Genomic DNA, 15,884 nt, shown 5'->3' on the forward strand with positions numbered 1-15,884 from the left:
GTCTCTATATGAAAAACTTTGAATAGATTCCTACAGCTACTAAACCATGTCTAACCTCTTTTATAATATGGTCTTAGTTTGCCCTCTCTAGACTTTCATTTTACACAAATTTACCATATGCCCCCATCCCCTGGTTTTGTTATTTTCTCTTCGTTGTGACAGACAAAACTCAGTGACTTTGGACATATTACCCTCTTAGCTAAGAACAATCTTCCTTCCCTCTAATCTTAAGAGTTAAAGGGAAAAAAAAATGTATGTGTATATTTATATATATTTTTAAAATGTGTGTAAATGAAAGGCTATTTGATTCTCAGCACCACTAAAAATAAATAAATAAAGGTATTAAAAACATCAACTTTTTAAAAAAATTGTCAAAGATTAAATCAATTTCAAGACTTACTTCAAATGTCAAAATCTTGTGTGATGTAATCTCTGATCAACAAATCCCACTCTTTCCTAGGGGAATGTTAACTCATTACTCTAAACTACTTTTCTATTTTTATGTTTGCCTCTTCTAATAAAATGTGAATTAAGCATGGGGGTTTGTTTTACTCCTGCTTGAGCAACAAGTACCTTGCAGACTCTAACATGATATGCTTTCTCATAAATGTTTATAGATTGCATAAATTTTCGCTCCCAAATCCTAGCTTTCACTGAGGCCTGTTCCAGGAAAAATACCACCCAAGCTTATTATTCTAATCTGTAAGCAATGGTACCTTGAGTATAGAAAGGTTTGTTGGGCTGAAATCTTGCATTTCCCTGATGCATGAAGTTTTGATGCAAACCGTAAGGCCACGAAGCTGGGACGAGGGGGAAATGGGGACGTGGTGCATGTTCCCAAGGAATTGGAGGAGTTAGCCCACGAAATCCAGGCTCTGCATTTCAACAAGAAAAGAAAAACATGTTATAAAACATTATTTCGTTCATTCAAGCATTCCTCCATTCCACAAAGATTCAGTTGCCACTGGCTATGAACTAAGTTAAATCCAGGTACCAAAAAGATTTTTAAAGAATCAATCATAATTATTTGCTCAAATATAAGACAGACATACAAGAAGAAATATTCAATGATATATAATAATTGCTATACCAGATAGGCAAAAGGTGTTCTATATGTAACTTTTTATCCCAATGTTGAGGATGGAACCCAGGGCCTCTTGCATACTAGGCATACTCTACCTCTGAGCTACATCCCCAGCCTGCAAAAAGTGTTCTGAAGAGATTAACCCAGCCTTTAAAGGTTAAAGGAAGTTTTCTAAAAATGATTTGACAATGCATAGTTTTAAAAGAACAAAGAACAAATCAGGCAAAAAGGAACAGGGGAGGGTGTTTCAGAGAGAATGAATAGCATATAAAAAAAGCTTGAAAGCAGGAAAGCATAGCAAATTCGAGAACTACAAAACAGACATTATGGAAATAGTCATAGAAGGAAGTTGTAAGAGAAAAAGCTGGACAGGTAGATGAGGACAGAAATCTCAAAAAACCCTAATATTTCACACTAAGGAACTTACATTTTATCATTAAGAAAATGCCAATTATCCCAGAATCAATTATATAGTGACCCTGGAAGAAAGTCCTATTAGAAGTTTGAAGCACTATAGTGTAATGGTTGAGAACCTGGGATCAGAATGGTTAGAACTTGGGACCAAACCGGTCCAAATTCAAATCACAGTTCTGAAAACTACGAAGGTCCCATTTTGAACCTCAGATTGTTATGAAGGCTAAATGAAGTAACAAAAATACAGTGGTGGCACTTAGGTAAAAACTTAAAAAGTATGAGTCATTGTCATTCTATGGCTAACCACCCACCAAGATCTATTTTTCTTTTCTTTTCTCTCTCCATTTTTTCCCCTACCCTCAGTACTGGGGGTTGGACTCAGAGGCATTCTATCACTTAGCTACATCCCCTGACTTTTTAATTTTATTTATGAGACAGGGTCTCACTAAATTGCTCAGGCTGGCCTCAAACTTGCAATCTTCCTGTCTCAGCCTCCCAAGTTGCTAGCATTACAGGTGTGAGCCACCATAGCCAATGCTCTATTTCCCTTTAAGCTGCATCTTTAGGTACTTTTTTTTTTTTTACCCACTTAATCTTCTGGGTCATTTCTGGTAGATTTTCTTATTCAGGGTCAATGTGCTAGGTAACAAATGAAAGACACCGTCGTTATTCACTAATCTTCCTAGCAGGAACTCAAAAATTAGGAAGTGTGGAATGTGGAAGAGTATGGTGGAACAGAAAAATAAACCCATATAGTTGCATTCTTAAAGCTTACTCTTCCTGGGAGATAACCAGAAAGACAAAGTCGCTGGTTCACTGTTAAATTCATAAAGCCACATTACAACTAAGGGTTAACTGAAAGTTTCGGGTGTACATAATAAATATGACTGGGTATATAATAAGTTATATTTGAGGAATAGTATTTTAGCATAAAAAGATATATTCCAATATCACCATGTCCAATTTTCACAGCCAAATGTTTTCATAAATACGATAATCTCACTAAAGTTATTTCAAAAATGGGAAAAGTCACATAATCTACACTAATAAAACCATATTATCATTTTAATATATTCTCACCCAGTCCTTATATTTTAACAGTGGTAATTTCAGGTTTAATATTAATTATGAGTTGTGTACCAATACAAAAAATAAATTTATTAAGTTTATTATATCATAATAATATATAACATGAACAATGTGTCTACCATATATCAGGTACTAAACTGGCTACCAGAGATAGAATGACAAACAAGAAACAAATCTTAGCCTCTAGAAGTTCACTCTAATGGGTTATGTAGACAACTAACAGGCAATTTTTAACACAATAAGACAAGTATTATGATATGGATATTAAGGAAACAAGGGAGAGAAAGGGTACCTGATACAATTGGAGGACAAGATCACCGAGAGTTAAAGCCCCCCCCTTTTTTGGTGTGTGGTACTGGAGACTGAACTCAGGGGTGCTCTACCATTGGGTTGCTTTTTGTTTTGTTATTTATTGGGTGTTTGTGTGTGTGTGTGTGTATGTGTGTGTGTGTGTGTGGAGGGGTACTGGGGATCAAATTCAGTGCCTCACTCATGTTAGGCAAGCACTCTACACTGACCCAAAACATAGTCCAGGTTACTATTTATTTATTTGTCTGGGTTTGGGTTTGTTATTTTTTTTTTCTTTTTTCTTCTACTAAGGTGCTTAACCACTGAGCCACACCCTCAGACAAGGTCTTGCTAAGTTGTTTAGAGCCTCACTAAGTTGCTGGCTTTGAACTTGTGATCCTCCTGCCTTAGCCTCCTGAGCTGCTGGGATTACAAGCATATGCCATGATGTCTGGCTTTTTAAATTTTGAGACAGGGTTTCACTAAGTTTTCGCGGCTGGCTTTGAGCTACAATCCTGCTTCAGTCTCCCAAGTTGCTGGGAATACAGGTATGTACCACCATGCCTGGCTAGAGTTAAAGCCTTCTTAAAGAAAATGCTGTAAATTTAAAAATGGAGGTTAAATGAGTTACCCAGGTTTGGGGCAAGACGGAAGAAGGTGTGAAAGTGGAAGCAGAGGACATTCCAGGCAGAAGGAACCACTTCAAACAACAGCCAGGGGTGAGACGTATGGCTGATACATTTGTTAGATGTTTTGTTAATTAGTTCTGTTAATTAATTATAAATGAAACAGAGGTCAACTATTGGCAGGTGGGGGGAAGAACCTGAAATTATAAAAACTGAACTAATATATCAAAGAGCAAAACACTGGGGATGTCTTCATGGACACACAACTTAGTAACTATCCTGGTACATGTCATAGCATACACACAATAAACATATAACATAAGCAAAAGCCATATTAGAAGGAACTATGTATGCCGTATATCCTTTGATCTTAAAAATCTAATTAAGCTGGGCTCGGTGGCACACTCCTATAATCCCAGAAGCTCAGGAGACTGAGGCAGGGGAATCACGAGTTCAAGCCAGTCTCGGCAACAGCAAGGCGCTAAGCAACTCAGTGAGACCCCATCTCTAAATAAAATACAAAATAGGGCTGAGGATGTGGCTCAGTGGTTAATGCCCCTTAGTTCAATCCCCAGTACCTCCAATTAAAAAAAAGAAGAAATCTAATTAAGTCCCCACATTCTGGCATTTCTGCTCCACGAAATATATAATTTGTTTTGTTCCAAACAAGCTAAGATACCTTCTACATCAGTTTTTTAAGAAATAGCATAATTTGGATAAAAATTATTCATAAAGTTCCTTTGAAAAATGATAAAGGGAAAAAAATCAAGTTTTCGTCTGCATTTCTCATGTGAATTACGTTTTAAGGTGATCACATAGTTAATAAGGAAAAATTCTTCTTTATATAAGAATCACCAAGAGTAAATACAAAAATCATCATTTTATAACTCCCAGTGAATTAATGGATAATGGTAACAATTATAAATGACAAGACCATTAAGTAAAAATTAATGAGGAAGCCAGGTGCATATGCCTATAATCCCAGCAATTTGGGAGGAGGGTAAGGCAGGAAGACTGTCAGTTCAAGGCCAGTGTGGGCAACTTGGCAAGACCCTGTCTCAAAATAAAAAGGGCTGGGGATATAGCTCAGTGGTAGAGTATCTCTGAGTTCAATACACAGTACCACAAAGAGAGAGAGAGGCAGGGGAGAGAAAAGAGCTTTACAATGGATAAAAACAAGCTGACATCACCTAACTCACAGATCAATCTTAAAGTCACTAAAATAGAAATAAAATAGGAACAATCAGACAGTTAAGTTTCTTCTAAAGCAAGGGATCAGAAAATATACGGACAATCAAAAAGTATTCTTGCCAACAAAAAAAAACCCCTGATCTAGCTGGGCATGATAGTGCATATTTATAATCTCAGTGACTCAGGAGGCTGATGCAAGAGGATCACCAAGTTCAAACTCAGCCTGGGCAACTTAGCAAGACCCAGTCTCAAAATTTTAAAGAAGGGCAGTGGAAAGGCTAGGGGTGTACTTCAGTGGTAGAACGCTTGCTTAGTACTTGTGAAACCCTGGGTTCAATCCCCATTACTACAAGAAAAGAAAAAAGAATCTGGATCTAATAGAACCACTAAATCTTAACTACCACTTTACAGAAATGGACATAAGATAATACTGGATACAATAATGGTCGTCTTTTTTTTAATTGACATCTTTTTAAAAAATATTTATTTTTTAGTTACAGGTGGCACAATATCTTTATTTCAGTTTTATGTGGTGCTGAGGATTAAACCCAGGGCCTCACGTGTGCTAGGCAAGCACTCTACCACTGAGCTACAACCTCAGCCCCAATAATGATCATGATTTTTTAGAAACACAAACTAAAGTGTAAAAGCAAATTTGATCCAATGTCTGGAATCTGATTAAAAATTCAAACCAGTAAATTTTTTAAATGGTGGTAAAGGGTCAGATTTTAAAAATAGCAAAATTACTGATAAATGTTAAGTTCACTAATGAAGGGGTTCATTAAAATTTTCCCCCTTTTTTAAGTTTCAAATTTGCCATATTTGTTTCCAAAATAAAGATAATTGTTACAAAAAAGCTAGATATACAACTAGCAGAGTTGAGGTTGTGGCTCAGTGGTAAAGCACTTACCTAGCATGTGTGAGGCACTGGGTTTGTTCCTCAGCACCACATGAAAATAAATATATAAAAAAATGTTATTGTGTCCATCTAAAACTAAAAATATTTACCAAAAAAAAAAAACTAGCAAATATGGCAAATATCAGCTATTTTTAAATAGGCAAGAATAAATAATATTTTCATAATTTATCAAAATAGTAGTAGTTATATATAGGAATTGAGATTATATGTGATTTTCTTATTTTTCAAATGTTCTATATAATTTATATTGCTGAAATAACAGAAAAAAAATATTTCTTAATGCTACTAATTACTACTAGAATATTTTGCTCTTTCAAGAATTGTTCCTTAATCAGAGACACAGTAGAGTCTATGGAACATATCACAGATTTTGAAGGAAAGAATGCCAATAACACCTACACCAAGCAAGAGGCAGTGAAAATTAGTTTTAAAAAGTAACAGCTAAGGGCTGGGGATACAGCTCAGCTGGTAAAGTGCTCGCCTCACATGCACAAGGCCCTGGGTTAAATCTCCAGTACCAAAAAAAAAAAAAAAAAAGTAACAGCTAACATTTATGTGTATTACCTCATTTAATATTTGTAACATCCTTATATTTTAGATGCTATTGATATTCCTATTTTACAGATGAAAGTAATGAGCACAGAGATTACCAAAGACATCATAATAAATGGCAGAGCCAGCATTCAAATCCAGGCACTCTGAATACAGAGCTCACTCTATGTACTTTAATCTTATACTACATCTACTATGCCTTCCTTTCTTCACATTATATTTCCCAAGTTCAACCAATGATACCAACCACCAAATCTTTCTATAGACAGACACAAAAGAAGAAAAGGAAGAGTTACCGGAATTCCCCACTGCACCATTGTTCACCAGGGAATTTGGAGCCACAGTACGAGGCCAGTGTCCATCATGAGAGGAGCTAGGGATTGCCACAGGTCTGGCAGCAGGCTGTGCAAAGATGATGCTGGGATCATTCAGGCCCATATTGCTGGGGGCACTGCCTGGTGCAGAGTGGATCACTGGGCCATGGATGGGCCAGGATGGGGCAGGGATCTGGAGGGGGTGCATTGGCAACAATCCCATGTTGTGCATGGGAGAATACTGAGCTGGTGGTGACTGGGGAAAGTTATACATGGGCATTTGGACCTGATGAGGGGGCTGAGCTCCCTGCTGAGGTGGGCCAAGCTTAGGCTGGGATCCTGGCTGGGATGGAGATTGGGTAATTGCAGCTGACTGGGAAGAGTTCTGTGGGAATGGCTGGGGCTGAGGAGAATAAGATGGTGAATCAGACTGCAAAGAAAAGAAAGGCATATTTTAAAATTAATTTATAAACATCTTAATAAATGTAGAGATTATAAAAATATAAAATTATGGAGTTATTTCATTAGAACATTATACACAGAACTATATAATGTATATAACTAACAAAAAATAATAAAACCTCATTTTACATGAATGTAAGATTTTTTCCAAGGTACTCAAACCCTCTCTCATGGACCTTCCTATTATCCAAAGACCCTAGATATCATTACTATCACAAAGAACATGTATTTCCCATTGTGAACTTGAAATTTTCATATAAATAACTCATAGTTACTCTCATTCAATCCATCAACAAGCAGTGAGTGTCAGTTATGTACTGGGCATTATTATAAGTATTAAAAATAAAACACTAACATGTATACCCTCATGGAATTTAAAATTTATGGGGGAAAATACAGGAAGCATATGAAGATTACATAAGCAATCACAATAAAGCACAATGATTACTATAATAAAGAATGTATAGTGTAAAATGAAATTCCAAAGTAGGAACACCCAAACCCATATTGGGGGGAGCAGGAGGAAAGAAAAGTTCAACAAATGTGGACATCAATTAAAGCTTCCCAAAGGAAGGGATCTTTAAGCTGAGATTCAAGGGTAAAACATTGTTTTATAAAAGAATGCAGAGGTGAGGGGCAGGAAAGAACATTTCACGTAGAGGGAACAATATGATTAAAGGTCTACAGGCATGAAATTTTTTTTAAAAAGACATCTGAAAGAAGTTTAATGTTATTGGAGTACAGGGCAGAGGAACAGCTTATTTGAGGCTGAAGAACTAAACAGGCAAAATAATGAAGGATTCTAAATTTCATTATATACTGAAGACATTGGGAAACTACTAAAGGGTCTTCAAAAGGTCAAGAAAAAACATCTGGTTTAATAAAAAACGAAACAGGGAATCTTTTAAAAAAAAAAAGCTGATGAGATTTCTTAGGAGGCTGCTATAATACAGCATTTCTAAGAAGATGACAGCCTAGGCTAAGGGATCCATGAGGACAGAAGGAAGCAAATGGCTATGAGTTACTTTTCAAAGGCAGAAAAAATAGGACTTAAAGGACTAATTGGATATAGAGATGGGGGAGAACGAAAAGCTTTGGAAACCAGACAGTGATAAAGACAATGAGATGACAAACACAAGAAAAGGGACAAACCTATGGGTGGGGGCAGACAAAGAGAAATATAAACTATAATCTAGACATGTTGAAATTGAGGTGCTTTGTTAGACATCAGAATAGTGAGGTCCGTTAGACAGACTCTTATGAGGAGCTTAAGTAAAGCTTGAGGGCAAGAGATAGAGAAAGAAAATGAGGGACAGTACAGAAGTGTGGTTGTCTCTTTAGGTTGGAGACAACCTGAGAATTCAAGTTTTGATTTCAATTGTATATTGACCTCAGGCAAGAAACATAAATTTTAGCTTCTTCACTTATAAATAACAGAAGATGTCTCATATGTTTATAATGGTTTTTAAAATATATGTAAAGAATATGAGTACCAAGTTCTGGATAATAGATTTTTTTTTTTTTTTTTTTTTTGAGAAGGAGTCTTGCTATGGTGCCTAGGCTGGTCCCAAACTCCTCATCTCAAGTGATTCTCCCAACTCAGCTTACCAAGAGCTGGGACTACAGGCATACATAGGCCATCATGCCCAGTTGTAGATACATTTCTGTAGCAAGGCAAGGATGGTAGGAAAGTTTTATAATAGGAATGGGATTCAAGAGGGCTGATGCACAGGGATTTCAATTGTGGGTATTTTTTAATAAAGCCAACAATATTTGAAACTGTTAAAAAGCCTGGTGGTAATGCATATAAGTAGGTTTATTATTTTCATACCTTTTTAACATGTTTGATATATTTTGTAACAGGAATAAAGAATTTATGTATAGAACATAGGACACAACAATATGTTTACTAAATATCTGGGATGGAGGTGGGAAACTTCGTAAATTCTTTCCAAGATTCCACTACTCCTTTTCAAATACTCTTCAGAGTTTTTCTAAAACACGGATCACATCAGGTCTAGCAAGTTTAACAGTAACAACTTTGAAGCTATAAAGATTTGGATTTAAATTATAATCTCCGTTATATTCAGTTTCCCAATGATAATGTCCCTTATATTCAGCTTCCCAATTGATAAAATTTGATCAAACTATATATACCACATCACATGGCCATTCGAAAGATTAAATTCAATAAGTATAAAGCACTGAAACATAGTTATCAAGTTTGGGCTAAGCACTCTATTGATATAGAATAATTAAGAAGTGCAAGATGATTTGGACAAGGGTTAAGAGTAACTCAGCAGGGGCTGGGGTTGTGGCTTACTGGTGGAGCATTTGCCTAGCACATGCTGGGAACTGGGTTCAATCCTCAGCACCACATAAAAGTAAAATAAGTTTAAAATTTAAAAAAAAATGTTAAAAAGACAAGTAATTCAGCAAAGTTATAAAATTTGTGGGTCTGAATTTTGACACTTTGATCTTTTTTAAGATGTATGTCACTAGGTATTCACATGTCAAGTGATACGAAAACGCAAAAGTATCATGTAAACAAAATGCCATGTACATATTGCCCTAACAGCACTGAACTCCTAACACATATGGATTGTTAAAAATAGGATGTCTATGTATACCAACAACTGAGAATAGAGGGAAAACCCAATTAGTGTCTTAACAAATTACAAGCTGTTGCTAAGGTCATAATCTTGTATTTAAAAGAAAGAGTACAATAGAATAACTGAATAATTTCTATTGAATCAATCAATTTATATCGTTCAATCCCTCTTTTGATAAAACCAACACATTACACTGGTATAAATTTATCTTTTTTTAACATACTACATAAAAACATATTCCTTCTAAAAATTTTGTCATTAGTAGTGTCTAAATTGGGAAAATAAAACTAAATTTATATTAGCAAATGAAAGTGCATGTTTGTACAGGTAGGCTCCGCAGCTCAAGTAAAGAAGAATGAAAAGTGAAAAGCTATACATTTGATGTTTATGTATATTGTTATTAATGGTACTGATACTTTCGCACTAGGCAAGATGTGAGGCCTTAAAGTTATTACTTTATTTAAATCCATTGTCTGATAGATGTTATTTTAAAGTGAAGAAGCAAACTCACATATGTAGCTTGCCTACTGACAGAAACCCAGATATACATTACTCCAAAAGTAATGCTCATTCCACCTTATGGGCCTAACAAGGACACCTCTACAAAGTACCATGTCATCTCAAAAAGATTATACCTGCCAATCTGAGAGAGCAACCTCCATCACCCACAGAGATAATGCTATCTACTTGTCAAGACTTAATTCATTTGCAGGCCGAATACTTACACATTCTGAGGACTGTCTAGTCCTTATGGACTGATCACCCTGTTGCTGGGCCGAACCGGCCACCTGTTGGGCATTTACAAGGTTGCGGACCAGCTGGGCTGCTAAGAGAAGACATCACAAAAATATACAAATAAAAAAACACAGAAAGTAGCAGAAAAACAGCAATCATTATTGCTTACATAAAAGAATCTTAAAATCTCTATGAAATGTTATAAACTTGGAACACTTGGACTTTTACACTATGCCTACATTAGTGAAAGACTTGACTACTTTTAAAAGATATTTTTCAAATCAGCAGATCAATTTTTTCCTTTTCTTCTGAGTTTTGCTTTTTTTTTTTTTTTTGGTAATGCTGGGATCAATCCTAGAAATTCATGCATACTAGCTATAGATATCCAGCCCCAGATCAATTTTAAACATACACCTAGGATAGAGATGTAGCTGAGTAGTAGGGTGCATGCTTAGCATGCATAAAACCCTCAGGGTTTGATCATCAACATCAAATAAACAACAACAACAAGAAAAACTTATACCAGTTTTGAAAATAAGAACAAATTATGATGATTGATTCTCTGAAGAAGACAACATATTTCTCTAAAAAAATACTTTCTAAATAACTGGAAATTACAACTTCTAAAAGAATCAGGAAGGTTGGGGGTATAGCTCAGTAGTGGAGAGTTCTCATAGTATGCAGAAGACCCTGGGTTCAATCCTCAGTGTTGGCAAAAAAAAAAAAAAAAAAGTAAACAAAATAAAATAGTGTTATAATTTAGATCCAAAATGTTCCCAGAATTTCATACATTGAAGGGCTTGGTACCTAATGCAGCAAGATTCAGAAGTAGAATTTGGGGGAAGTGATTGAATCATGAGAGTTCTAACCTCATCTCTGGATTAATTCATTGATAGTAATAGATTATTGGGAGGTGGTAGAAACTGCCTACAGTTTTCATGGTTGGAGGGATTTGGTCACTGGGGATGTTCCCCTGGAGACTAACTATATGTTGTACTTTGTCCTGGGCCTCTTCTCTCTCTGCTTCCTGGTTGCCTTAAACTGAGCAGCTTTTCTCCACCACCCTTCTGCCAAGATGTTCTACCTCATCTCTGGTCCAAAGCAATGGAACCAGCTGACCATGGAATGAAATCTGAGCCAAAATAAATCTGCCCTTTAAGTTGTTTTTCTCAGGTGTTTGTCACAGGAACAAAAAGCTGACTAAAACAAGTAGGTTTTTTTTTTTTTCCTGTAAATAAACTCATTTGGTAGGAATTTTTAAGATTCCTTGTGAAATACAACAGGAATAGGTCTCCCTAACTCACTATAATTTCCTCTATACATGTTCAGGGAAAAAAAAAAAAAAAAACACTTGTAGGACATACAAAACCTAAACAAACCAATAACTTGTAATGAGATGGAAGCAGGAATAAAACACCTTCCAACAAACAAAAGCCCAGGATTAGAAGGATTCTTTGAATACTACCAAACCTTTAAAGAACTAATGCCAACACTTTTGAAATTACTCCATGAAACAGAAAGGGATGGAACACTTTCAAATTCATTTTATGAAGCCAGTATCATATTCACACCAAAATCAGATAAGGACACCTCTGTAAAGGAACCTCTGTAAAGAATGCTAAGTTACAACTTGAAGAGACCCTGTCTCAAAAATAAAAGAAGGGCTGAGGATGTGGCTCAGTAGATAAGCATCCCAGGGTTCAATCCCTGGTATCCCCACCCCCACCTCCCCAAAAAAGCTAAATTGACAAGAGAGAAGAGCCTAACTCAATTCCAAAGAATACAGGGAGTAAATTTAATGTAACAACCTGTGAAGACCTTGATAGTAACCATATATAAGTACTATTCAAAGTAAAAATTTCATTGTTTAAATGTTAACATTGTGTGTGTGTGTATGTGTGTGTGTGTGTACACTGGGGATTGAACCCAGTGATACTTAACCACTGAGCCATATCCCCAGCCCCTTTTTATTTTGAAACAGGGTCTCACTAAGTTGCTCAGCCTGGTTTGGAACTTTGAATCCTCCTGCCTCAGCCTCCCAAGCTGCTGGGATTATAAGCATGCACCACTGCCCCCAGCATATTTTTACTCTCCTAAGAAATTATGAGGTCTAAAATCATACAATTAGGTTTAAAATAAACAACAAATAGGCTCCTGTGCATGACATCAGCATACATGATTTTATTTCCACCACAAACTATTTTTGGCCTTTTCTATTTACCTGCCACACTGCTATTCCTCTGACGGGCCAGCTTGACCTCTGGGCACTCCCTTCGTACATGTCCTGCATCTCCACATATAAAACATCTGAGGTCTCTGGGGTCTCTAAAGTCTCGAGTGTCGTGGAGGTCTCGGGGGTCAAGAAGGTCTCGAGAGTCTTTCTCTTCTTCATTCCCTTCCTTTTCTTCTTCGCTGTCTTTCTTCTTTAGTCTAAACAGTAAACTGCTGATACCAATAATGTGGGGCTAGGGACTTGTATACTGACCAAGTCACAGAATAAACTATACACAATTACAAAGGAACTAAAAGACCACTGCTTCATGCATTTTTGAAGACAAGGAAACTCACATTTATAACACACCTACTCATATGGTAGAAATTAGGTATTCTAGTTAGTTTTGTAAAATAATATACTTGAAATTTTTAATGTTAAATTTTAAATTTCCAAGAATTCTTAGAGATTTATATTATCTCTACTCTAAAGAAGATTCTGAAGCTTAGAGAAAATAAGTATCTTGCCTAAATTTAATAGTCAACAAACAACAAAAATGAGTTTATTCCATAATTTTCCAATTTTTGTGTTAGGCCAAATTTGATGGTGAAAGAAAAGATTTTCCTCATCTACTAAATACAGCATGTAGAACCTGGGGCATATGAAACAGATATATTTGGAGAAGTGCATAGTCCTCAGGTTACAAAGTATATAGAAATACCTAACTGCATATATCTCAAGGATTCAGTTAATCTTATTTTCATTATTGGTTTGCACAACTGTGAGGTCTTCAAATTAGAATCCCATGCATTAGTCATTTTTTAATCTTAACTCCTAGCACAATTCTCAGCACACAGTAGGTGTCAATAAATGCTTCTTCAATTAAAGAAAAAGCCTGAATGAATTAATGAACAAACAAGTGTTTAAGACACCATTATACCACAAATACATATCACTCTTACAAAATTCCACTCAAATGAACATTCATCTAGGGTCCAATTTAAGGCCCTGAACTGTCTCACTTAAAACAATTCTGAAGACAATTACAGTTACAAATTGGCCTCACATTTATTTACCCGGTAATGTTGATATATAAACATTTGCCAACCTTTTCCTTTTAGGGCAGTCTTTCATGTAGTGGCCTATTTTTCCACATACACGGCAACATCGATCATTAGGAGCCAGTTCTCCATCTGTTAATACTCTGGAATCAAAGAAGTACTCCTAGGGAGGAAAATATAATTTTACTTGAAAAAAAAAAAAAACCACTATAAAACTTTCAGCTTCAAATGGAAAGGAAAGCAAGATGCAAATGTGGGTCTTTAAAAAAGTAAATAAAGATCAACAGATATTAAGATATAATATTAAATTATAATACTAAACATTATATTGTGACATAATAAGATTCAGAATCATCACTGACATCACGGTTGCTAATAATACTAAACACTTTACATCCAAATTATACTGTACAGATATGCGACAAATGAATGAGAATATCTCAATACAGTAGATAGGTATTTTCATTCTTATTTTATAGCTGAAGAATCTAAAGCTCCGAGAGTTAAAAGTCATTTTTCTACAATAAAAATCTGGTTAGGTCTCAGATAAAAGGATTTAGAGCTGTGTACTCTGACTACAAAGTTCATTCTTTCTGCTACAACACACTACTTCTGGAAGGAAATTATTCTCTGTACATATTCTCTTATGTAAATAAGGCAATTCTCTAGTTTATTTCAAATATAACTGGATTTGTAAACAACTATTAAAAGAACACATAATATCTATTATATAAAGTAAACCCTAAAACAGAAAGTAGGGAATTAAGAAGTAAATAATTTTCCTTTTTTTTTTTTTTTTTTTTTTGGCAGGGGGTTACTAGGTATTAAACCCAGGGGTGCATTACTACTGAACTATATCCCCAGTCTTTTTGTATCCGTCTTATTTTTTTACTGTGAGAAAAGGTTTCACTGAGTTGCTGAGGCTGGCCTCAAACTTGCAATCCATCTCCCTCAGCTTTCTAAGTCGCTGGGATTATAGGCATGTGTAACCATGCCCAGCTAATTTTCCCAAGTCTTAGAACCAGGTTCATTTTTGCTTTACCTCAGCACCTTGCTTATTATCCTTCTCAGTGCTCAGTTTTGTACTGTCACAAATTCTAGCTGGTCCTAACAGTATTCATACTTCTGGAAGGCAAGAAAACATGTCCATTTAGCAGTCAACAAATCTATCTGCAGTCAGGGAAAAAGTGATACATCTAATAGAATGACTATGTTTTTTGTAAATAATAGTATAACAGTGGTGAAGGTATTGAAAACTAGAACCCACACATATTTTCTGGTGGGATGTAAAATAGTATAGTCACTTCAGCAGTTCTTCAAATACTTAAAATGTATCTAAATGATGCAGCAATTCAGTGGTAGTTATATATAGGAAATGAAAACAAATTAACACAAATTGATGCACAAATATTCACAATAGCATTACTCTTTATTTAAAAATATTTTTTAGTTGTAGATGGACACAGTACCTTTATTTATTTATCTTAATGTAGTGCTGAAGATCGAACCCAGGGCTTCACACATGTTAAGTAAGTATTCTACCACAGAACCACAACCCCAGCCCTAGAATTACTCTTAATAGCCAAAAAGTAGAAGTGACTCAAAGGTCCAAAAATTGCTGATAGGTAAATAAAATATGATATAGCTATAGAATGGAATAGTATTCAGCCATAAAAAGGAAAATGAAATCCTGATATACACTATGATATGGATGAACCTTGAAATTATTATGGAATAATTTTTATTGAAGCAAATATGCCAATAGTAAAAATTAATTATAATCTTTGTAATATAAGTTTACTAATAAAAAGAATGAAATTTCTTTTGGGGAGAGACAACAGTTCATTCACTTAATTGGGGTTCAATGTTAGTGTTCCCTATCATTAAAATGAATGGCAAATGTTCATCTGTAAATGTAGATATTTTAGTTACATTTTATGTATTTCATCTTTGAAAATTATTTTGAAGGGGCACGAATGAGGAACTGAACCCAAAAGTACTTAACCACTGAGGCACATCCCCAGTCCTTTTTACTTTGAGACAAGGTCTTGCTCAGGATCTTGCTAAAGTTGCTGAGGCTGATCTCGAACTTGCAATCCTCCTGTCTCAGCCTCCCAAGTCACTGAAATTACAGGCATGCCTCACCATGCCTGACTTTTGAAAATGTTTTTGACAGATGAAGAGGATGAAGATTTAGGGTAGAGAAAATAAAGAAAGGATCTAGAATGTACATAGAAGGAATACTCTTCAATGGAGGAGAGATCTACAGATGCAGTCATATTTAAAGAATCTGATAATAGAAAGTTCAAGTTTGATACTATCTAT

At 35.5% G+C, this 15,884-nt stretch overlaps 2 protein-coding genes across 4 annotated transcripts in view; one reads left to right on the forward strand and one right to left on the reverse strand.

Annotated features, from left to right (window-relative positions):
• The window catches only part of Tut4 (terminal uridylyl transferase 4), a 148,431-nt gene that overhangs the window by 27,365 nt on the left and 105,182 nt on the right, over window positions 1-15,884 (reverse strand). Inside the window, exons 25-29 of one of the 3 annotated variants that reach the window (XM_078026248.1) lie at window positions 13,607-13,722; window positions 12,508-12,716; window positions 10,277-10,377; window positions 6,460-6,907; window positions 717-875 (exon numbers count right to left, since the gene is read on the reverse strand). In XM_078026248.1, the coding sequence (XP_077882374.1) occupies window positions 717-875; window positions 6,460-6,907; window positions 10,277-10,377; window positions 12,508-12,716; window positions 13,607-13,722 (1,033 nt within the window). Of the gene's footprint in view, window positions 1-716; window positions 876-6,459; window positions 6,908-10,276; window positions 10,378-12,507; window positions 12,732-13,606; window positions 13,723-15,884 lie in introns of all 3 variants that reach the window. The other 2 variants (XM_078026247.1, XM_078026246.1) reach the window with 2 other exon arrangements.
• The window catches only part of Prpf38a (pre-mRNA processing factor 38A), a 40,118-nt gene that overhangs the window by 22,751 nt on the left and 1,483 nt on the right, over window positions 1-15,884 (forward strand). The window lies entirely within an intron of this gene.

Source organism: Ictidomys tridecemlineatus, chromosome 11 (genome assembly GCF_052094955.1).
Source record: "Ictidomys tridecemlineatus isolate mIctTri1 chromosome 11, mIctTri1.hap1, whole genome shotgun sequence".
Lineage (NCBI taxonomy): Eukaryota > Metazoa > Chordata > Mammalia > Rodentia > Sciuridae > Ictidomys > Ictidomys tridecemlineatus.